The sequence below is a fragment of the Drosophila subpulchrella genome, chromosome 2R (assembly GCF_014743375.2).
Source record: "Drosophila subpulchrella strain 33 F10 #4 breed RU33 chromosome 2R, RU_Dsub_v1.1 Primary Assembly, whole genome shotgun sequence".
NCBI lineage: Eukaryota > Metazoa > Arthropoda > Insecta > Diptera > Drosophilidae > Drosophila > Drosophila subpulchrella.
The window spans coordinates 11601242-11623652 of record NC_050611.1 but is presented as its reverse complement, the minus strand read 5'-3'; the positions used below and the strand labels follow the sequence as shown (position 1 = coordinate 11623652).

Here is a 22411-nt window from a genome sequence, read left to right as displayed (position 1 = left end):
TCTTTATGAGCTCTAATTCGGCGGAAGGCTTCGAGTCGATATGCTCGGGGTGCAGACGTTCAGTTATGCGTTGATCGGGCATCGGAAGGGTTTGAATTGGCTCCCGCTAGCGATCTTACCATGGAAGAGAAGACTGATAAAGTGAGTTTTGATTTGTTAAGTGTGGAAAAAAGGGAATTTACCGATGGTGTTTTTGATCAGGAGAATCCCCTCGACTCTGTACTCCTCGAGTCCCTTTTGGTGAGAAAAGAACCCATTCGCAGACAGAGATTGTCCTGGTACTATGCCCCCTCCTTCCTGCTCCTCTGGTTGGCCCTCTTCTACGCCATCGTGATACCGCTCTACTACAAACTTCCGGATAGGTTGACCATATCAGATGAATCACTTCACCCCGGAGAATTCGTAGCGGAACGGGCACAGAACCAGCTATTCACATACGATCGGATTGGGCCCAAAGTAACGGGTAGCTATGCGAATGAGGTGACCACGGTTGAGTTTCTCGTAAACGAGGTGGAGAAGATTCGTGCCGAGATGCGCAGTGATCTCTACGACCTCGAGGTGGACGTCCAGTCACCAACGGGTGGATACGTCTTTAACGATATGGTAAACATGTACCAGGGTATTCACAATGTGATCGTCAAACTCACTTCAAAGAGTTCCCCGAGTGAATCCTACCTGTTGCTCAACAGCCATTTCGACTCCAAGCCAGGCAGTCCAGGTAAGTGTTTCTTTAGATCTATAATACCATGTTAGGCACTCATCGAGGTATTCAGGTTCCGGTGATGATGGCACTATGGTTGTGGTCATGCTGGAGGTCCTTCGTCAAATGGCGATATCGTCTACGCCATTCGAACATCCCATTGTCTTTTTGTTCAACGGGGCGGAGGAAAATCCGCTTCAGGGCTCCCATGGTTTTATTACGCAACACAAATGGGCCGGCAACTGCAAGTAAGATATATTAATTTTCGTTTTTAACTTTTATTTACAACTATAATATTTATAGGGCCTTTATCAACCTCGAAGTGGGCGGAAGCGGGGGACGTGACTTATTGTTCCAGAGCGGCCCCGACAATCCTTGGCTCATGAAGGTGAGAATAAGAATCATAATTTCTCAACCAAAAAGTAGCTGATGGCTATTGTTACCCTATAGACTTTATGGTCGAATTTATGGTCGTTTATGTTACTGCCGATATACTAAAGGAATTTTTATAGTATTATAGACTTCACGCGAAGCACCCGTTCGCGACCACAATGGCGGAGGAGATTTTCCAGAGTGGAATTTTGCCCTCTGATTCAGACTTTAGAATTTTCCGGGATTATGGGAATATAGCTGGTGAGTTGATGAATCATATTCGCTGGGGTCTGATAACAATGGGGCTTTCCGTAGGTCTGGACATGGCTCAGATTGACAACGGATATGTGTACCACACTGCTTTTGATACCTTTGAGAACGTTCCTGGGCGATCCATTCAGAACTCTGGTAACAATGTCCTCGCTCTGGTGCGTGCTTATAGTAATGCCAGCGAGTTGTATAACACAGATGTGAGTTTAACAACATTATAGTACTAGGAATATAATTCTTATAGGATATATTTGCAGAGTGATGAGGGCCACGCTGTCTTTTTTGACTTCCTCGGTCTTTTCTTTGTGTACTACACGGAGACCACTGGGATTATTCTTAACTGTCTGATTGGAGTGATATGTCTGGTTTTGGTTGGTTGCTCCCTCTGGAGAATGTCTCGCCAGTCGGATGAGGTGACTCTTCCTCAGATTTCGATTTGGTTCCTCAGTATTTTGGGTCTGCACGTGGTGGGATTCTTGCTGTGCATTTGCCTGCCTCTACTGATGGGGGTTCTATTCGATGCTGGGGGTCGGTCACTGACTTACTTTTCCAGCGTATGGCTGGTTTTTGGACTCTACGTATTTCCCGCCATCATCGGTCTAGTACTCCCGTTGACTCTGTACTATACCCTGAGGCCCAGTGTAAGATCATCTATTTTGTTATTTACTATCCCTATTATAAGTTCTTACTAAATTACAGATCAAGCTAAGCCACGCCTACCATCTTCAGTTGAGCTTGCACGCCCACTTGGTGGTCCAGGCTCTTTTGGCTCTCATTTTGACCGCCATGGGTCTCCGTTCTCAGTACCTGTGCCTCATTTCCCTAATCTTCTACGGGGGTGCACTTTTGATTAACCTAGTGAGCACGCTGCACGATCGTGGTGAGTTTTATTAACCATAAATCAAAGTGTGCTTGCTCTGACAATGATATATTTCAGGCTACTATTGGACCCTGATTGTGATGTGTCTTCAAGTGTTACCGTTTTCGTACTTCTGTTACGTATTTTACATGTTCCTGGTGATATTCATTCCCGTTCTGGGAAGGAATGGTTATAGTACGAATCCTGATCTTATTGTAGCATTACTTTGTGGTGTTTGCGTCTTCTTTGCTCTGGGTTACGCGGTAAGTCTTCTTTGGGATGGTTTTTTTTTTTAATTGAAAATTTATAACGCTAATTTCACAGGCACAACTTATCAACATGTTCCGCTGGCCAAAGCTTATTCTTCTTGGCTTGGGAGTAGCCACCTTTGTCTTCTGTATGATCGCTGTCTCAGATGTGGGCTTCCCCTATAAACCCAAAACAAATGTGATGCGAGCCAATTGCTTGGTAGGTTACAATTCTTAAATAAAAGTCCAATATCTCATAGATTTTACTTTAAAGCACACTCGTCGTCTTTTCTACGAATTCGATGGATCGGTAAGTCGCAGCGACTCTGGTTACTACTTTAACTATCAGGATAGGCGAGCCTTTGACCCTCTCCAGGACTCTGAACTTAATCTGACCGGATTAGAGGCAGTTGCGGACAAATGCGACGATTACGTAATGTGCGGAATTCCGTGCTTCTACTACAGCTGGTGCAAGTGGCGCCAGTGGGATGGGTGGCTGCCTCGCGATTCGGAGGTGATCATACCCGGAGAACTAACCCTCGAGTATCTGGGAAAGACGGTTTTGGAGTCTGGAACAATAGCGAGATTGCAGTTCGAGCTGTCTGGACCGCCCCATATGAATTTGTTCATCCAGCCGGTGGGTTCTGCCAAAGTTGACAACTGGTCTTTTGTGAGGAAAATGTTGGACGAACCGGAAGAGTTCCAGCCGCCTTATCAGATCTTCCATTCCTACGGAACAGACAATTCCTCGCTAAAATTCTTCATTGATATGGAAAAGTCTGATGGCGATTTCAATAATCCTACTTTGGAACTCGCAGCTGTGGGACACTGGGTCAGCTATGAGTACGAAAGAGATGCAGAGGCTAAAGATTTTGTGGCCAGCTTTCCTAACTTTGTCCACGTTATGGAATGGCCATCTATATTTAAGCGATATATTTTTTAGGTATTTAATAGCTTTAAATATGCTATTATTGCTCAATGGAATCTATCCATTGGCTGCCCTTATGAATCCCATTACCAAACTCAACCTCCCGATTTTTCGTCTTAATTTTGTTACATACCAAAGATTTTTGGGAGTAGTTTGAGAAAAAACTAATAAATTTTTAAAGCGATACACTAATGTAAATATTTATCTTTATTGGACGGCATAACGAATTGACTTTACCATTTTGAAAAATGTGTATTGGAGCTCTATATATGTATATACCATCCAACATTTTGATAATAAACTGCTAAACCTGCCCGAATGCGCTTGTGCGAAGGGTTGGAAAAATATATATGATAAGGTCATATTTTTCTCCTTTAAGAAACCCCGCGTCGACTGTAGAGCCATCAGAACTTTATCTTTATAGTCCATGACATGGTGAAAAGCTTTGAGGCTATGTGTCCGTAGAACAAAAGTTTAGTTTCTCATGAATTAGCAATCGATGCAGTTCGAGTTCTTAATGATATTATCATGAGCGAGGAGATTGATAAAGTGAGTGTGGGTTTGCTGAACTATAAAAAATCATATTTCGTTGACTGAATATTTTAAAGGAGATTGGCCTTGACGAAGAAGTCGTGGAGTCTGCATCGCTGAAAGCACGACCGGAAGACAAGCGCAGATTATCTTGGTACTACGCTCCGTCCTTTCTGCTCCTCTGGTTGGCTCTTTTCTTTGCCATCGTGATTCCGCTCTTCAACAGACTTCCAGATAGGATTACCATCGCAGAGGAGCCAGCGAGGTTAGGAGAATTCGTGGCGGAGCGGGCAGAAAGACTGCTGTATGAATTTGAACGGATTGGGCCCAAAGTTGTGGGCAGCCAAGCGAATGAGGTGGAAACGGTTGCGTTTCTTTTAAATGAAGTGGAAAAGATTAGAAAGGAATTGCGCAACGAACTTTATGAGCTCGATATTGACGTCCAGTTATCCACTGGTGGATTTTTGCTTAGCAGTATGCTAAACATGTACCAAGGTGTCCAAAATGTAATCGTTAAACTAAGTGCTAAGAATTCCCAAAGAGAGTCTTACCTCCTGATCAACAGTCATTTCGACTCCAAGCCAGGCAGTCCAGGTGAGTGTTATGAATGCACTTCGAAAATATAGAGACTTAATACAGGATAATAGGATCTGGAGATGATGGCACCATGGTTGTGGTAATGTTGGAGGTCTTACGTCAGATGGCGACATCTGATACGCCATTTGAGAATGGAGTAATCTTTCTCTTTAATGGAGCCGAAGAAAACGCCCTTCAGGGTGCCCATGGCTTTATTACGCAACACAAATGGGCAGCGAATTGCAAGTAGGTCGATTGTTGGGTAGCATTGAAAATATAAGTGATTCCAATACCTATTATAGAGCCCTTATAAACCTTGAGGTGGGTGGCAGCGGAGGACGCGATCTCTTGTTTCAGAGTGGTCCCAATAATCCTTGGCTGATGAAGGTACGAATAATTCTTATATCAGATGAATATTACTTTCTCTATTTTTTAGTATTATAGGCAATATGCCAAACACCCCTTTGCAACGACACTAGCCGAGGAAACCTGGCAGGCTGGCATTATCCCCTCTGATACGGACTTCCGAATTTTTCGCGATTATGGGAATGTTCCTGGATTGGACATTGCCCAGGCTTATAATGGATATGTATACCACACGGCCTTTGACACTTTAAAGGTGATTCCTGGACGATCCATACAGAATACTGGTAACAATATTCTTGCCCTTGCGAGGGCCTATGCGAATGCCAGTGAATTTTATGAGACAGAGGTATTATCTAAGCATGGTAATTTCGTTCCACTAATCTGAACACATCCATTTTTAGGAATCTGATGACAGCCATGCTGTATTTTTTGACTTCCTCGGTCTTTTCTTTGTGTACTATACGGAAAACACTGGTATTATTCTGAACTGCTGTATTGGAGTGATCAGTCTGGTTTTGGTCGGTTGTTCCCTGTGGAGAATGTCCCGTCAGTCGGAGGTGTCCGTGGGACAGATTTCGCTATGGTTCCTGATTGTCTTGGGATTGCACGTGGTAGGAGCCTTACTGTGCTTTTGCCTGCCATTATTAATGGCTGTTCTTTTCGATGCTGGAGATCGATCGCTGACTTATTTTACCAGCAATTGGCTGGTTTTTGGCCTCTACGTATTTCCCGCTATTATCGGACTAGTACTTCCATTGACCCTGTACTATACCCTAAGGCCCAATGTAAGGCTATTCAACTAGATAACTTAACTAGTGACTACAACACTTATGATCAATTTCAGGATAAACTGGGCCATGCTTACCTTATCCAGATGAGCTTGCACGCCCACTTCGTAGTTTTGGCCGGGCTTATTCTCATTTTAACCGTTGTTGGTATCAGATCTCAATACCTGTGCCTCATATCATTGATCTTCTACGGAGGTGCTCTCCTGTTAAATCTGCTAAGCACATTGCATGATCGCGGTGAGACATCATCTAATCTCTGATTTAAGTTAAAATCTCAACTGTAATATATTTCAGGCTACTATTGGTCCGTAATTGTGATACTTCTTCAGGTGTTTCCATTCTGTTACTTTTGCTATCTGTTTTATATGGTGCTCGTAGTATTCTTTCCGATCACAGGAAGAAACGGAATTGGTTCGAATCCGGATCTAATAATAGCGCTCTTGTGTGCTTTTTGTACATACTTTGCTTTGGGATATGTTGTAAGTAAATATCTTTAAGTTATGATAAAAAATAATTCTTTAACATTCGACATTAGGCTCAATTTATAAACGTCTTCCGGTGGCCAAAGCTCATTCTTCTTGGACTCGGAATGGTAACGTTTATTTTTTGCATGATCGCTGTTTCAGAGGTTGGCTTTCCTTATCGTGCCGAAACAAATGTGATGCGAGTCACATTTATGGTAGGTTACTAAGTCTTATAAAGATCCCGAGATAAAAACATTTCTTCCAAAGCAAACTAATCGCATCTTCTACGACTACGATGGCACGGTGAGTCACAGTGATTCTGGATACTATTTCGTATATCAGGATAGACGCGGCTTAAATCCGCTGGAGGACTCCGGTGTCAACCTGACTGGATTGGTCTCCATGGAGCCTGACTGTGATAAATATGTGATGTGCGGGGCACCCTGCTTCTACTTTTGTGGCGGGGTTAGAAACGCTGGTTGGCTGCCTCGCAAAGTTGTTAGTCCCGGGGAAATAAACTTGGAACTACTGGAAAAGACAATCCTGGTCACAGACAATAAAGTTCGATTTGAGTTTGAACTCACTGGACCGCCCCATATGAACATTTTCATCCAGCCAGTGGGTTATGCTAATGTTACGAATTGGTCATTTGAGCGAAAATTATTGGATGACCAGGATACATTCAAGCCACCTTATTTTATATTTTTCTCATATGGAAAAGACGACAGTCCCTTGAAGTTTTATATTGAACTAGCGGTGAGTTTGTCAATTATATAAAAACTATTGAAACCTATTGAAACTTAATTTTATTGCAGAAGTCCGACGGGGACTTCAGTATTCCTATCTTGGAACTCGGAGTTGTGGGACATTTTGTCAGCTACGATTTCAAAAGAGATGCAGAGGCTGAGCAATTTTTGGAGAACCTACCTAACTATGTTCATGCTATGGAATGGCCATCCATATTTAAGGGATACATATTTTAAAAATTTTTTTCAAATACAAAAAAATTCAATATTTAAGCAGACAGTTATGTTTCTGAAATATCTTAAATATATTTAGTGTCCAAATGCTTTATATTGGCATTTTAAAATGTACTCTATCTTTTTAAATTCTGCAAATAAAAAAAAATATTTAGTTCCAGCAAAGAAAATGTCACGATACCCTACTTTTAATTACTATAATTAATATACCTACTACCCTTTTAATAGTAAGTCTGGACTGGGTTTGGGATTTTAAGTGCTGTTTTCCATATTGATTCGAAATGAACTGCTTGCCAAAATTCATAATAATTTGGTGCCTTATCTAGATGTTATCTTTTTACCGCATTTGATTTAGGTTTTTTAAAATCGATGCAAAGTTTATGGTGTCATTTTGTTATCTTTATAAAGCAATAATATTTTAGCTCATGGGCCCTTGGTATATTTTGGTCTTAATGGAAAGGCGCTTGTGATGGGAAAAAAGTATCGATAATATTTTTATTGTAATCTTCAGACATCATATTTTTTGGAAAAAATTCGATATGAGCAAACTTTGGAAAAATAAAATTTGAATTTCAAAAAAGTTTAAGGAATAAATGTTAAAAAGCACAAATCTATTATACTTAAAGTGTTGTTATTAGCACTTTAAAAGTAAATAAATAAATAAATAATGACTTTATATGATCTAAACTGTTTTATTTTGGTGGATACGTCACTTCGGACCTATTTTCTTGATACTCATCGCTAGGGAGCATTATCCAGATGCCGAGATATAAAACTAAATCAGTTTATGAAGATTGCCAAAGACTTTGACTCTAGAAAGATAATAAAAATGAGGTAAAAATGATAAAAATGTACCCATAAATATACTGGGTTTGTGGACTCCGAGTTGAATATCAATCCCGAACCAGCCTTAAAAAGGTTTAAATCTGATAAGCTTGGCAAAGGTTTGCTCAGTCGCGTGCGGTACTTCGTTGTGATTTAATGCTGATTAAATCAGCGAACTGGCGTTATGGAAAAGCACAATGGAGGTTTTGAAGAGGATAAGCTTTCGGAGGAATTGGAACTATCATATAATGGGAACGAAAAAAACACCTTGCAGTTGGTTACTGAGAGCATAGACCCCGAAGAGGGCTGCAGCAACGACACTCTAATCGAATTGACGGAGAAGGACGGTCGCCCTAAACAATTGGAATGGTACTACGCCCCTTTGTACTTGCTCTTCTGGGTCGGACTATTCTTCGCAGTGTGCTATCCCCTTTTTAATCACCTGCCAACTGGAGTGAAGATAGAGGAGGAGTCTAACTTACCGGGAACCTTTGTGGCCCAGCGTGCTGAAAGCATACTGCTTCAGCTAGATCTCATGGGTCCCAAGATAGCTGGCGATTATGTGACGGAGGTTCTCATGGTTCAGTTCTTGCTCGCCGAGATATCCAAGGTGCGTGAGGAAATGCGAGACGATCTCTATGATATGGAGGTGGACGTGCAGCACTCCAGTGGAGCCTTTCTGCACTGGCAAATGATAAACATGTATCAGGGCATCCAAAACGTGGTGGTGAAGCTTAGTTCCAAAAGTTCCAACAGCACCTCCTATCTTTTGGTAAACAGTCATTACGACTCTAAGCCCAGCAGTGTGGGTAAGTGAATCTAAAAAATTGGTGACCCAAGATTAGGATTGAGTCTTGAGTTCTATGTGCAGGAACCGGAGACGCGGAGGTCATGGTTGTGACCATGCTGGAGACACTGCGTCTGATGGCCACATCCGAGGAGCCCTTCCTGCATCCCATTGTGTTTCTGTTCAATGGAGCCGAGGAGCAGCCCTTCCACGGATCACATTCGTTTATATCGAACCACCGATGGTCAGCCAACTGCAAGTAAGTGGTTTATAATATCTCCCTTGGCAACTCTTAATATTGGGTCTCACAAATCAGAGCATTAGTCAACCTGGATTCGGCCGGTGCTGGCGGTCGTGAAATTCTCTTCCAGGGGGGTCCCAACCATCCCTGGCTAATGAAGGCAAGTCAAAATCGCGCAATCCACTTGAATTTTATCTTAATAGCCAAGTCGTAAAACATTGAAAACTCTTTAATGGCACGCTTATCTTATCACCGTTTACGGTACGATATTCAATAAAAATCGTTGTTTTGCACTTTAGCAATACAAAAAGAGTGCCAAGCATCCGTTTGCCACCACGATGGCCGAGGAAATTTTCCAGGCTGATCTGATACCCTCTGATACGGATTTCCGAATTTTTAGAGACTTTGGACCTGTGCCAGGTGGGTTTCTTACGTACATATGCTTATGTGGTATATACATTTATGTATCTCGTTCTATAATAATCCAGGTCTTGACATGGCTGGTTGCTATAACGGCTTTGTCTACCACACCAAATTCGATCGCTTTAAAGTTATATCCCGAGGTGCACTGCAAAACACTGGCGATAATGTACTTTCTCTGGTTCGCAGTATATCCAATGCCGAGGAAATGTATGATACTGAGGTGGGAAATCGAAATTATTGGGCTTACTTAACTTTAATGTCTTATATATATGTCTTTCATCAGGCTCACTCAAAGGGTCATTCGGTTTTCTTTGACTATTTGGGGCTTTTCTTCGTTTACTACACCGAGTCTACGGGCACTGCTCTAAATATTTCCTTTTCTTTGGGATCTATCCTCGTTATTTGTCTTTCCTTGTGGCGCATGGCTAGGGTTACGGATCGGAACGTGGGTACCTATGCCCGAGCCTTTGGGATGCAGTTCCTCCTGGCAATACTGGGACTTTTGCTGGCCCTTGGTTTTCCATTGCTGATGTCTGTGTTCTACGATGCCGGTGATCGCACGATGACCTACTTCAGCAACAGCTGGTTGGTTATTGGTCTCTTTATCTGCCCCTCAGTTATTGGTCTTGTCTTACCCGCCACCCTTTACTTGTCTCTGCGTCCCAGTGTAAGTTTGAAAAATATATATTTTCTTTTCCAAATGTATACCTATATTTTCTTTTGACTACGTAGGAAAAAATACCGCACACCTACCACCTACAGATCGTCGGACATGCTAACTGTGTTCTACTGGCAGTGCTTTGCATTTTACTCACGGCTATGGGCATTCGCACGGCATATCTTTTTATGATGTGTGTGTTCTTCTACGTGGGAGCTTTGATCATAAACCTGGCCAGTCGACTTCATGATAAGGGTAAGGCTAGTATAAGATTTAAATGATTTGAATGTCACCTTCTTCCTGATGTAGGTTATCTCTGGGCTGTGGTGCTCGTTGTCTGCCAGGTACTCCCATTTCTGTATTTTACCTATCTGTTTTACGCCCTTCTGGTCATCACAATTCCAATGACGAGCCGCAAGGGCATGGATGCAAACCCTGATTTACTGATCTCCCTAGAGTGCGCACTGGGCTCAATTCTGGCAATGGTGTTTTTGGTAAGGCTATCATATAGTTTTGATAAAGAATTTATCAGCTGACTGAGGCTTTTTTGTAGGCTCCTCTTTTGAACATCTTCAAGCGACCCAAAAGCATGGTTGGTGGCTTGGCTTTAGTCATGTTTATTTTCTGCATGATCTCTGTTTCGGATGTGGGCTTTCCCTATCGCGCCAAAACAAATGTGATGCGTCTACACTTTTTGGTAAGTGATTAGATAAACCAGATAAAAGGCCATGGCTAACAGTATTTCTCGGTTGCGTTCTTAGGAGGTACATCGCAAGTTCTACGAGTACGATGGCTCCATAAGTTTGGAGGACAGTGGCTACTACTTTGACTTGCAGGACAGGCGTCTAGAGGCACCTCTGCTCGACAAGATCAACCTCACTGGACTCACTAGACTCGATGAGCAATGCGAATCGGAGATGTATTGTGGCGTTCCGTGCTTTAACCACCGTTGGTGTTCCGCCGTGAAAGATGCACGTTGGTTGCCTCGAGATGAGCCAGTCGATTTGCCTGGTTCTCCGGTTTTGCAGCTTCAGAACAAGACGGTTTTGGGAACCGAGACTGACCCGAAAGTTCGTTATCACTTCATCGTCTCAGAAGGTCCACCAAGAATGAGTTTCTTTATACAACCCATGGACGGTGTGAGGATGCTGCACTGGTCTTTCCTCAGGGGAATGCTTGACAGTCCATCAGTCTATAAGCCTCCATACCACATTTTCTTTGGATACGGCAGCGACAGCTCGGCTGTGGAGTTCTATTTGGAAATGACGGTGGGTAGCTAAAATATTCTTTAAGTCACACCTTATTAAATGCAAATATTTATTTATATCCCACAGAAGGACGACGGAAACTTCGACGGACCCTTAGTTCAGTTGGGCATCTCTGGGCACTATATGAGCCATCTAAGTAAGCGCGATGCTACGACTCTAAAATTCATCGAGGACCTCCCAGACTTTGCTCACCCCATGGAGTGGCCAAGTTCCTACGAACGATATATCTTCTAGTATTCAGACATTTTATATGGTTTTAAGATGTTATACTACATAAAAAGTTAAAATCAATATGAATTTTATTATGTTCTTTCTCTGACTTCCTTTCGCTACTTTTCGACTGATGGTGTTCATAAAGTTAATGAAAGATGGCCCTAAAATGGGCGAATGATGGCAAATAAAACTCCGACTAGATGTGATAAATACATAAATCCACTGTTACTAACTAGAATCAGATAAACCAAATATGACCAAGTTACTTTTTATGATATTGACATAGTTATAAAATTTCTTCCAAGACAATGGTTTCTGACACCATCACAATTATTGATTTTCGCACACTGCTGCCCAGATGCGACACTTTAAATACTTAAATCTGGCACAGCCAAATATCTACCAGACTGTTCGAGTTTAAGGGCTATTATGTGGGACGAACACCATTTTGGTATTGGTTTGGGTTTTAAAACCTTTTTAAACTGATTGAAATAGGTGGGAATTACAGCCTTGACTTTCAGGCACTGCCGACCAGATGCGAAACAATAAATACATAAATCCGCAATAGCCAAAAAGTGCGATTACGATATGGGGCAAAGTTAGCGGTAATGATTTTGGTTTGGGTAATCACGCCGTTAGGCCCTCGAGGACCGCAAAAGATCGGTGGTTTTTGGAATTTATCGATGGCATAGACGAAAATTTTGTTAGGTATGTACGTATGCTGATAGGAAAGCGTGAATAACACGCGCCATAATGCCATAAATATCGAATATCTTTATACTATGCTGAAGATATCAACCATATCGCATCATAAAGCCGAACCACAACTTAAAATTGCGGATGGAGATGTCCGGCGGGTTAGTCGTGCGTCGAGAGTCGTGGAAGGTGCTCTTGCTTGGACGGATCTCGAATCTCTTGGAAGTCAAAAAATGGGCGCCACAAAGGACGGCAAGGTGTGTGACTCAATACCATTATGTCTCTACTACAATCGATAGTTATTTTCTGAATTTCTCTTCTGACCACAGACTCTTTTGGGGTCCGAGAACCTGATCATCGAGATTGACGGGCAAAAGATACGATCAAAGCAGTTTCCCTGGTACTTTGCCCCCACCTATCTTCTATTCTGGGTGGCGCTCTTTTTTGCCGTCATCTACCCACTCTTCCAAGCTCTGCCCACAGGGATTAAGAGATCCGAGGAGACGGATAAGCCGGGACAATTCGTGGCCGAAAGAGCTCAGGAAATACTGCTGAAAATAAGTCAAATAGGACCTCGAGTGGTAGGCGATGTTAGCAATGAAGTCACCGTTGTGAATTTGCTGCTCGAAGAAATCGAAAAAGTTCGTCAGGTATTGCGTGACGATGTGTATGAAATGGAGGTAGAAGTGCAACGGGCATCCGGTTCGTATTTGATTAAGGGCCTTACAAATCACTATCAGGGTGTGCAGAATGTGATCGTTAGACTGAGTACAAGGAGTTCTAATAGCACCTCTTACCTTCTGGTCAACAGTCATTATGACACCAAGCCGGGATCACCAGGTAAGTCTATTGTGGTTATTGAATTTCAGGTAGCCCTAAAAAATAAACTTTAACCTTCAGGAGCCGGTGATGATGCTGCCATGGTTGTCGTAATGCTAGAGGTGCTGCGACAGGTGGCCATTTCAGGGGATCCCTTCCTGCATCCCATTATATTCTTATTTAATGGTGCTGAAGAACAGCCAATGCAGGGTTCTCATGGCTTTGTCACTCAGCATAGATGGGCTGCCAACTGCAAGTGAGTTTATCCTTGGGTTAGTTAATCTGCAGTTGGCCTAATTTGATTTCAAATCAGGGCACTTCTTAACCTGGATTCTGCCGGTGCTGGTGGACGCGATCTGTTATTCCAGGGCGGTCCCAATCATCCCTGGCTGATGGAGGTAAGTTCTTTTGTTTCTCCCAAAAACCCCCTTAAAGTCTGCAACGTATTTGGTGATTCATTATTTTCTGGCGTTGCCATGATCGCACTTCCGATATGCACGATATCACCCGTCTGGCTAGTGATCAATTAATCTAATCTTTGGCCTTATCTTAGCATTACAGAAACAGTGCCCCACACCCATTCGCCACCACCACGGCGGAGGAGATGTTCGAGGCGGGCATCATACCATCGGATACCGATTTTCGAATCTTTCGGGACTTTGGAGTGATACCAGGTGAGTTTCCATTACCAGGATATACCTTTTGAGCCGGACATATGAGGTATTCTCTTCCAGGTTTGGACATGGCTGGCGTCTACAATGGTTTCGTCTATCACACAAAATTCGATCGATACACGGTGATAAGCCGCGATTCCCTGCAGAATTCCGGCGACAACTTGTTGGCCCTGGTGTGGAGTATTTCAAATGCTGACGAAATGTATAACACTGAGGTCGGTTTCTTAAGAAGGTCTCGTTTCCATATTTTCTATTCCACCTCTTTTATCTTCAACAGGCTCACGCTTCGGGACATGCTGTGTTTTTTGACTTTATTGGACTGTTTTTTGTTCACTACCAGGAGTCGACTAGTCTGGCCCTGAATCTCTCCTTTTCCTTTGGGGCTATATTCCTGGTCTGCGTTTCATTGTGGCGCATGTCTAAGGTTACGGGTGAAACCATGGGCACCTATGCCGGGGCCTTTGGACTTCTATTCCTTCTGGCCCTTGCGGGTGTACTACTTGCCTTGGGTTTCCCTCTGCTAATGGCCACATTCTATGATGTGGGAAATCGAACTTTGACTTACTTTAGCAACAGTTGGCTGGTCATTGGCCTGTACATTTGCCCCTCGGTAATTGGCCTCGTTCTGCCGATGACTCTCTATCTGACCCATAAGAAAAGTGTTAGTATTATGTTATAATCTTAATTAACATTGATGTATGATGATATTTGTTCTCTTCAGAACAAGATCCCCCACACTTACTACTTGCATATAGTGGGACATGCCAACTGCGTTCTTCTGGCCATCTTGTGTTTGGGCGCAACTGCCCTCAAGTATCGTAGTGCTTACCTCTTCCTGATCTCTCTAATATTCTACGTTTGTGCTTTGATTATTAATCTGTTGACCCGTCTTCACTGTCGCGGTAAGTTATCTCCAGAGTCCAAAGATGTATTCTGGATTGATGAGAATCTCTTATTGCAGGCTACTTGTGGTCCCTGGTGCTGATTGTTTTCCAGATCATACCCTTCATATACCACGCCTATTTGTTCCACATGTTCATACTTATTCTCATTCCGATGACCGGTCGCTTTGGGGTCTCCACAAATCCGGATCTACTGATTGCCGCTCTCTGTGCTTTTGGCACAATACTGGCCTTGTCCTTTGCGGTAAAAGAGAAGTTCAAAAACTAATCTGTAATAAATTAATATTTAATTTTTTGTAGGCTCCCCTTATCAACATTTTCCGACGACCCAATTGCATGCTGGGAGGTTTGGCCCTGGTCATGTTTATTTTCTGCATGATAACCATCTCGGATGTGGGATTCCCCTACCGCCCAAAAACGAATGTGATGCGTGCGGACTTTATGGTAAGTGGGGCTTTGCTTATCTTCTAGAGAAATATATCTAATATTAGATCTTAAACGGAGCAGCAAGTGCATCGCAAATTCTTCGAGTATGATGGTTCCATGAGCCTGGAGGACTCTGGCTACTACTTCCACCTGGGGGATCGTAATAAGGAGGCCCCTCTACGGGACTACATGAATCTGACCGACTTAGTTCTCCTTGGTGAGGACTGCGACTCGGAATTAATGTGCGGTATTCCCTGCTACCGATATTGTTCTGCCCGAAAGCATGCTCTGTGGCTTGCCCGAGAGGATCTGGTGGAACTGCCGTATCCCACTGTTTTGGAGTTCCTCAACAAGACAGTTCTTCCCGGGGGCTATCAGGTGCGTTTTGAGTTCCGGCTGACTGGACCCCCCAACATGGGTCTGTTCTTCATGCCCTTGGATGGCGTAAGATTGCTTCGATGGACGTTTGCCCCTGGAATGTTGGACAGCCCGGCCACCTACAGACCTCCCTTGGAGGTCATGATAACATACGGGATTGATAGCACACCCGTCGAGTTCTTCGTGGAATTTTCGGTGGGTACTGTACGGGATACTCCTAGTACTTAGCTAACTAACTGTTTTTTAGAAGGACAATGGCAATTTTGATGAGCCCGTCTTCGAGATGGGCGTGTCCGGGCATTATGTCAGTCCCCATGACCAACGGGATGCGCTGAGCGAAGAGTTCCTGGCCACACTTCCGGACTTTGCCTTCTCCATGGAGTGGCCCAGTAGCTACGAACGCCATATATTCTAAGAAAGATAGATTATAAGAAAACACCAAGTCATTGACACCCCCAAAAAGCGAAAACTCGAATTCTTGGGGAAATAGATGGGGATCAAACATTACATGCTGCATTTCGAAATGTGCCGCTAGACAAACATTCGGGATGAAATTGGTGGGGGGAAGAGCAAACGTTGAGGTTACCATTTGTGCAAACATTATCTGGTACACTGCCAGGTATTTCGACTGCAGTCCAAATATGGGTATAAATAGTGAGGCCTGGTCCATCAAAAGACACACTCAGAGTTCAGCAGCTCTTCCAGCAACAAGCAACAGCTAGCCAATTTCGAAAGCCCCCAAGCCACCTGTCAACATGAAGTTCTTCGCTGTCCTGATCTGCTTCTTTGCCATTCTGGCTGTCGCAATGGCGGCTACTGCCACAGGCACCACGGGCACCAGCACAACTACGACAACGCCCTCGTCGCCCTCGACCAGTACATACACCTACACCACCACCCCAACCAGCCCAACCACATCAACCTATACCTACACGGACACCACAACCACCACGAGGCCCTTCAAGCAGCAGCTCCTGTCCCTGCTGTTCAACAAGAACGGATAGACTCCATCCTATCTACGACGCCGCCACTTGGAACGATCCGTATCACCTGAATAGCCAATAAATTAAAAAACACCAAAACAAACACGCACCGCCTCTTGAATTCTCTTACCGCAATTGTGGTTAACTATCTCACGTAGCATTGGGCAGCTGGGGTTCTACTTCTACTCCTGCTTCTGCTTCCACTTCTGGGGTAACTGACATTTGCTCAACTGGTAACTGATCAACCACGCCCCCGATCATTACCGCCTTTTTGGCCGGACCTGTTCCCAAAACATCTGTCCGATTGCCACAAAGGTCAAGTGGCACTTGCCACCTTCGGTCGGTCGGGCAGTCGGCGAGTAAGTCAGTAAGTCAGTAAGCCCGCAATGATCATGGTCAGGTGGCAGTCATAATCCCCTCCGTGATGATCATCTAAGGCCTGAGTTAAATGTCTAATAGCTGCGCTGACAAATTGATGAAGGAATGCAGCAGGCTGTCCCTGTCCATCGCATACAATCGAGGAAGAGTTATGAATGCCAAGCCGGCCATGTACAACACGATTCGAGATGATCGAAACACCAACGCCCCGTGCACAGTGGGTATTGCCTAGAGAAGATAAGTTTCAGAATTGTTCAACTGTAATATTAAAAATCATATCTTAATCTTTAGATTTTTCAAAGATCACTTTTGTGACTTTGTGGATCATTCGATAAGAAGTAAATTTTAGTTCCAAAACTAGACGAGCTTCAGATTTTCCAAAAATCTTTTGTGTTATTTTGTAAGTCCATTCGAAAACATTACAATATTTACTATAGAAATTTTTCTTTTGCACATGATGTTGAAATGTCAAAAAATTATATTGCTACTTATAAGATTATAATGGTATAGCAAAATCCCATTTAGGGGAATGATTTAGATTTTTCTATTACTTATTTAAAGGAGTTTTAAAAAATTGTATGTTTTGTGTCTAATAACACAATGCAGTTGATATTATTAATATTATTTTAAAATATAAAAAAATAAAATGGAACATCCTATAAATTGGTTCTCATTTGTTTTAAAATTGGGTTTAAATTATAATTAGTTTTTAGTTAATCCCCACTGTGGCATCGACAGGTTGTCATGTATACAACTCATTCGACAAATTGCGGCAGCAGCATCGAACACCAATCGGCTGGATCGTGCACTTGTGGGTGGATGCGATTCGGTTCATGAACGCTCTATGGGAAGATGGCATCAGGCACAACAACAGCAACATCAGTGGGCCACCGCGGAGGCTTCCGATCGGCGGGTCTTCAAAATGCTAGACACTCACTCGTAAATCTCCAGCTGCACGAGTATCTGTGTGTAAAGTTCAAGCGATTTGGTATAAATATGCAAAGAGCCGCCTCTATTGGCCACAGTAACGGATCGAGGCGAACGCGGTGTAGACCATCAAAGCGAGGATCAAAGGATATACAGAAAGATGCAGTACACAGTAAGGTGGAGCTGGCTCCTTTTGGGATATTCCTTACTCATACCTGATTTTCGGGCCTACAGCTACTCGTAGCTACAGCAGCCGTGCTGCTTAGCTTGGCCCAGGCCAGGCCCCAAGTCCGACCCCAGGCGCAGGGAGAGCCCATTCCCATCATCCGGCAGGAGCAGGAGGTCAACTTCGATGGCTCCTACAAGTATCTCTACGAGACGGGCAACGGGATCAACGCCGAGGAGGAGGGCTATCTCAAGAACCCGGGCACCGACAATGCAGGGCAGGTGAGCTGGAAATCGTGCTTGGCATTTGCTGGCTACCAAATTAACTGCCACATTTAACTCCCACCAACTTTTGCATTTGCTCTTTTGTCGCTCCAAAAGGTCGCGCAGGGCTCCTTCTCGTACACCTCACCCGAGGGCATTCCGATCCGGATAACCTATCTGGCGGACGAGAATGGCTTCCAGCCGCAGGGCGACCACCTGCCCACTCCCCCACCCATTCCGCCAGCGATCCAGAAGGCGTTGGCCTACTTGGCCACCGCACCACCGCCGCCGCAAGAGCAACCGGGTGGGTTCAACGCCCGACGGGGCTAGGGATCCTCAGCTCAGCCCCCCCTTCACCTCCACCCCCACTTCACTGGAATTACCTGGTTCTACTCATTTGCAAAACGTGTACGAATTAACAATAAAACTGGCCATACAACAACAACAAAATGCCCAAAGCTTTTCAATGATTAGCCAATGACTTAGCTGTGGAATGTAATACTGGCGAGTACCAGTCCATTAATAAACTTAATCAACTGGAAAATGCGCAATCAAAAGATGGTTATGGTTAACATTTTTTGAAAATATAAAGTGTTTAGGTACATTTACTATTTTGAAAAAATGTATAGATATTTTTTTATTTGCTTGTAAAACTGAGGAAAATTGCCCAGATAAGATTTTAGCATTTGTGGGTCCAATTGATTGACCTGTACGTTGTGAATCAAAACATGTACTGAATATTGTGATTTTATAGGGCAGGCGCATGAGCTCGGGAATACCTGATATATACTTGGCCGACAATTATGGGGATAGTAAAACCTGCCTGATTTTACTAGATAAGATTTACCGGGTTCTAGGTTCAATCGTCCACACTGAATGAATGAGTCAAAGTAATCAAGGTGGTTTCTTTTTGAAGACGGATCTATAGATCTATACAAATTAGATTAGGAAAAGTAAAATAGTAATTATGAATAACTGCATATTGAATTCAAAATTTAATTTTTCAATCAATATTATACTGAACATAATATTTTATACAAACCTTATTAATTTCCATAATTTATTTTGAAAATATCTAAATCAAGGTATCGGTCATATTTACAAAAGGTAAAAATCAATATCTAAAATCCTTTAAGTAACTAGAATTGTTAAATTTAATATTATCACTTCTGAAATTAATAATAATCGTAATGAATGAAATCAACGTAATAATATTTTAATTGACAATGAAACTAATGGTTTACAACGCTTGCCTTATCGGTGCTTAGTTAGGATAATACTTACGTAAATGAAAGCATGAGGATCTTTATTTTCTTTTCTAGATGTACCAGGCACAGATTATAATCAGGTATGGTAAACCGAATTTCCCCTAATGATATTTTCCCAAGCAAACATATAATATTGCCTAGTTTTAGGCAGTTCGTGTAAAATATCTAAAGTTGCTGAAAAGTTCAGTATTTTCGGAAGATGTCCCAATATCTTGAAGATACCAACAAGAAATATCAACGACATCTAGAATTTCCATGCAGTGTGCCTCGCGACAACGCAGCAATAGATCTTCATTAAATCGCATCTCCCGCTAGGCCATCAGATCGGAGAGCTGCCATCCAACAAATTATGAACTAATCGCCTCGTAAACCAAGACGCTTAATTGATCCAGTCACCGGTCGGAGCAGTGGCAATTAGGCACAGCAAACCACTCGGAGAGGCTAGTTCCATGTGGGCGTATCTGTGGGGGTGCATCCGAAAGATATAAAGCTGGGATCCATCGGCTAGATCTTTTCATTGCTCATCTTCGAAGATGTGGATACGCGTAACGGTGGGTCGCCTGGATTTGGATAGTATGCCAACAGTGGATAAACTATAAAGTACCTACCTTGCAGATCGCTCTTGTTATAGCCTTCGTGGCTGCAGTTTTGGCCCAGGGCGATGGGCGTTATCGTCCTCCGCCCACGCGGGCGAGTGCCGGAGATGGACGCTATCGCGGTGGCAACGATGGACGATACACTGGCGGCAATGATGGACGCTATCGTGGCGGTAACGATGGCAAATACACTGGCGGCAACGACGGACGCTATAACCACATGGACAACAAGTACGTGCACGACGATCGTCCTGGTGGGGATTACACTGGAGGAAGTGGTCGCTATGTGCAGGACAAGAACAAGGGCGGAGGAGGAGGAGGCGGTGGTGGTGGCGGTGGATCTGGGGCAGGACGTGGTGGTGCAACCGTGGCCGTGCCAAGACCCACAGCCAGACCCCCGCCAAGACCCACCACTGCTCCACCGCCGGCGGTGATCGATCCAACTGCCAATTTGCCCAAGGGAAAAGGCACCGGCGAAGGTGGTAATGGCTGGGCCATCATCCGCCAGGAGGACGATGTGGAGGTGGATGGCTATCACTACCTGTGGGTATTATCTTTTAAGTATGACCCATTTGAAACCCATTTCATTCTAGTTGGGAAACGGAGAACGGAATTTTGGGCGAGGAAAGTGGTCGCATCGAAAAGCTGACCGAGGAGGATGGCCTCCGCTCCAAGGGCTTCTATGAATACACAGGACCCGATGGTATCCTCTATCGAGTGGACTACGTGGCGGATGATAATGGCTTTGTCCCGAGTGCTGCCCACTTGCCCACGGCACCACCCCCACCGCCCTATGTTGAAAAACTGCTGGCTTATCTGGAAGCAAATGCCAAGGCAAAGAAATAAATTCTGTCTAAAGTTTAAAGAGAATAAATCGTTGTGCCATAAAAATATAATGTTCTTTCACTACCGGGGATCTAATAAATAGCATTTTTGGTGATTCATTTTAGAAACGGTACTATCTTAAAGTTTTGTTTGAATATATGTATCATATCTTACAAGTATTATAAGGAAATCTCAAAAGTTTAATTGATTGATTGTTTAATTATATGTATCACGAAATCCAAAAAGTGAGCCAAATGGTATGGTCTTTAAAATTAAAAAAAGCACACACAAATCTTATTTTTCATGATTTATTAAATCGTTACAGTTTGTTTTTTATTCCCGAAGGTATGTAACAGATTCATTGCAAGTTTGGTAGGATTCGTTGTTGGATGTACTCCAGGACCTCATTGATGGTGTCATGAATCTTGACAGGCTAAAAGGTATGGGAGATAATAATAAGGAGTTTTCAGTTGTTCTAAAGATTTTTTAATATACTTACATCCTGCTCTGAATTGATGTTCGATCTTGTCTGCTCCTGATCTCCGATTGGGCTCTGGACAGGCTGCTGTGGATCCTGATACTCTGCAGCATCCGGCTGACAGTTCATCTGACAACCATCGTCGGGCTGCTGGTACTCATAGGCCTGGTCCGAGTCCCACAATTTATTCTCATTCAAATAGCTATACTGCTTGGCATCAGGATCGGATTCATCGCCATCCCGGACCCACTGGAACTGGATTATCTGCCAGCCGGTGCCATTGAAGTTGAAGTCGATCATGAAGCGCAGATGATCCCGTGGGCCAAGCGATAGGCCATGTTCCAATTGCTTCTGGGCATTGGTAAAAAGGCCACGAAGATCGGAGTAATACGGCTCACCGCGATCCCCGTAGCCGCCGTCATAAGGCCTGGGATCGTGTCGGTACTTTCCTTTATTATCCGGTATATACCAACCCGTAGCTCCATGCAGATCAGGAATATATCGCCCGGGCTTCAATCGCTTCCTCAGATCCTGATCCTGATCCCGATCCTGTTCCCGATCCTGATCCCGATCCTGATCCTCTCCCCTGCAAACCGCCAGCAGCAACAGTGCAATCAGCAAACGTGTGTCCATGTCGACTACTTGATTACGTCTGATTCAACCCTAAAGCGCCAGCTGGCTATTTTAGTTTTGGTCCCCCCATATGGTTGTTGCTCAGATAATAAATCGCAAGGTTTATTTCCAAGACGACATCGTTTAATTGGCTTAACTATGGGCGGGTCGCGAGCTGATTCGGTGGCTAGAGAATCGATATCGGCTCATCCGTTTCGAATTCTTTGCATACTAACAAGCTATTCTGAATCAACTTTGTTGGTAACTCGTTTGCATTGGCAGCCAGTCATCGCCTTTAACCTTTCAGAGATGCAAGTCGGGGCAAGCCGGATCAAAATTGGGGACGACAACTGCAGGAGACAAATGACATCTTTAAATCATACCTATATAAATAAATATAACTAATTATGATACGTTAACATATAAAATACCTTAGTTTATTATATATTAAATGATACTTCGCATGTTTGACCATTTTAAACTCATTAAAATGGGTCGTTAATATAATTAATAATGATAATAA

General features: G+C 43.5%; 8 protein-coding genes across 8 annotated transcripts; 7 read left to right on the top strand and 1 right to left on the bottom strand.

Moving 5' to 3' along the window:
• Positions 1-10: 10 nt before the first annotated feature.
• On the top strand, positions 11-3581 carry LOC119551850 (endoplasmic reticulum metallopeptidase 1-like). Its single transcript, XM_037861424.1, has 11 exons — positions 11-141; positions 202-718; positions 774-948; positions 1004-1088; positions 1213-1333; positions 1388-1542; positions 1600-1983; positions 2042-2222; positions 2280-2464; positions 2526-2669; positions 2724-3581. Exons 1-11 carry the CDS (start codon positions 121-123, stop codon positions 3390-3392), a joined length of 2637 nt encoding a protein of 878 aa, XP_037717352.1. The 5' UTR covers positions 11-120; the 3' UTR covers positions 3393-3581.
• Positions 3582-3874: 293 nt separating this feature from the next.
• On the top strand, positions 3875-7142 carry LOC119550449 (endoplasmic reticulum metallopeptidase 1-like). The gene is made up of 11 exons (XM_037859125.1): positions 3875-3926; positions 3986-4502; positions 4556-4730; positions 4787-4871; positions 4921-5196; positions 5252-5635; positions 5695-5875; positions 5933-6117; positions 6174-6317; positions 6370-6858; positions 6918-7142. The coding sequence occupies exons 1-11, from the start codon at positions 3906-3908 to the stop codon at positions 7083-7085; spliced, it is 2625 nt and encodes an 874-aa protein (XP_037715053.1). The 5' UTR covers positions 3875-3905; the 3' UTR covers positions 7086-7142.
• An 897-nt stretch (positions 7143-8039) lies between these two features.
• LOC119551476 (endoplasmic reticulum metallopeptidase 1) lies at positions 8040-11518 on the top strand. Its single transcript, XM_037860839.1, has 11 exons — positions 8040-8716; positions 8779-8953; positions 9011-9095; positions 9235-9355; positions 9424-9578; positions 9642-10025; positions 10091-10271; positions 10326-10510; positions 10570-10713; positions 10778-11284; positions 11351-11518. Exons 1-11 carry the CDS (start codon positions 8092-8094, stop codon positions 11516-11518), a joined length of 2730 nt encoding a protein of 909 aa, XP_037716767.1. The 5' UTR covers positions 8040-8091.
• Positions 11519-12363: 845 nt separating this feature from the next.
• On the top strand, positions 12364-15807 carry LOC119551477 (endoplasmic reticulum metallopeptidase 1). The gene is made up of 12 exons (XM_037860840.1): positions 12364-12450; positions 12523-13033; positions 13094-13268; positions 13326-13410; positions 13566-13686; positions 13747-13901; positions 13964-14347; positions 14408-14588; positions 14648-14832; positions 14889-15032; positions 15096-15587; positions 15640-15807. The coding sequence occupies exons 1-12, from the start codon at positions 12427-12429 to the stop codon at positions 15805-15807; spliced, it is 2625 nt and encodes an 874-aa protein (XP_037716768.1). The 5' UTR covers positions 12364-12426.
• A 278-nt stretch (positions 15808-16085) lies between these two features.
• On the top strand, positions 16086-16478 carry LOC119551479 (integumentary mucin C.1). The gene has a single exon (XM_037860842.1). It carries the CDS (start codon positions 16148-16150, stop codon positions 16394-16396), a length of 249 nt encoding a protein of 82 aa, XP_037716770.1. The 5' UTR covers positions 16086-16147; the 3' UTR covers positions 16397-16478.
• Positions 16479-17756: 1278 nt separating this feature from the next.
• On the top strand, positions 17757-18553 carry LOC119551478 (endocuticle structural glycoprotein ABD-4). The gene is made up of 3 exons (XM_037860841.1): positions 17757-17852; positions 17915-18127; positions 18227-18553. Exons 1-3 carry the CDS (start codon positions 17841-17843, stop codon positions 18437-18439), a joined length of 438 nt encoding a protein of 145 aa, XP_037716769.1. The 5' UTR covers positions 17757-17840; the 3' UTR covers positions 18440-18553.
• A 1257-nt stretch (positions 18554-19810) lies between these two features.
• Positions 19811-20866, top strand: LOC119550072 (larval cuticle protein LCP-30). Its single transcript, XM_037858538.1, has 3 exons — positions 19811-19928; positions 19993-20516; positions 20567-20866. The coding sequence occupies exons 1-3, from the start codon at positions 19911-19913 to the stop codon at positions 20817-20819; spliced, it is 795 nt and encodes a 264-aa protein (XP_037714466.1). The 5' UTR covers positions 19811-19910; the 3' UTR covers positions 20820-20866.
• Positions 20867-21092: 226 nt separating this feature from the next.
• On the bottom strand, positions 21093-21938 carry LOC119550319. The gene is made up of 2 exons (XM_037858925.1): positions 21298-21938; positions 21093-21231 (listed from the first exon to the last, which is right to left on the bottom strand). The coding sequence occupies exons 1-2, from the start codon at positions 21907-21909 to the stop codon at positions 21157-21159; spliced, it is 687 nt and encodes a 228-aa protein (XP_037714853.1). The 5' UTR covers positions 21910-21938; the 3' UTR covers positions 21093-21156.
• Between the last annotated feature and the right edge of the window lie 473 nt (positions 21939-22411).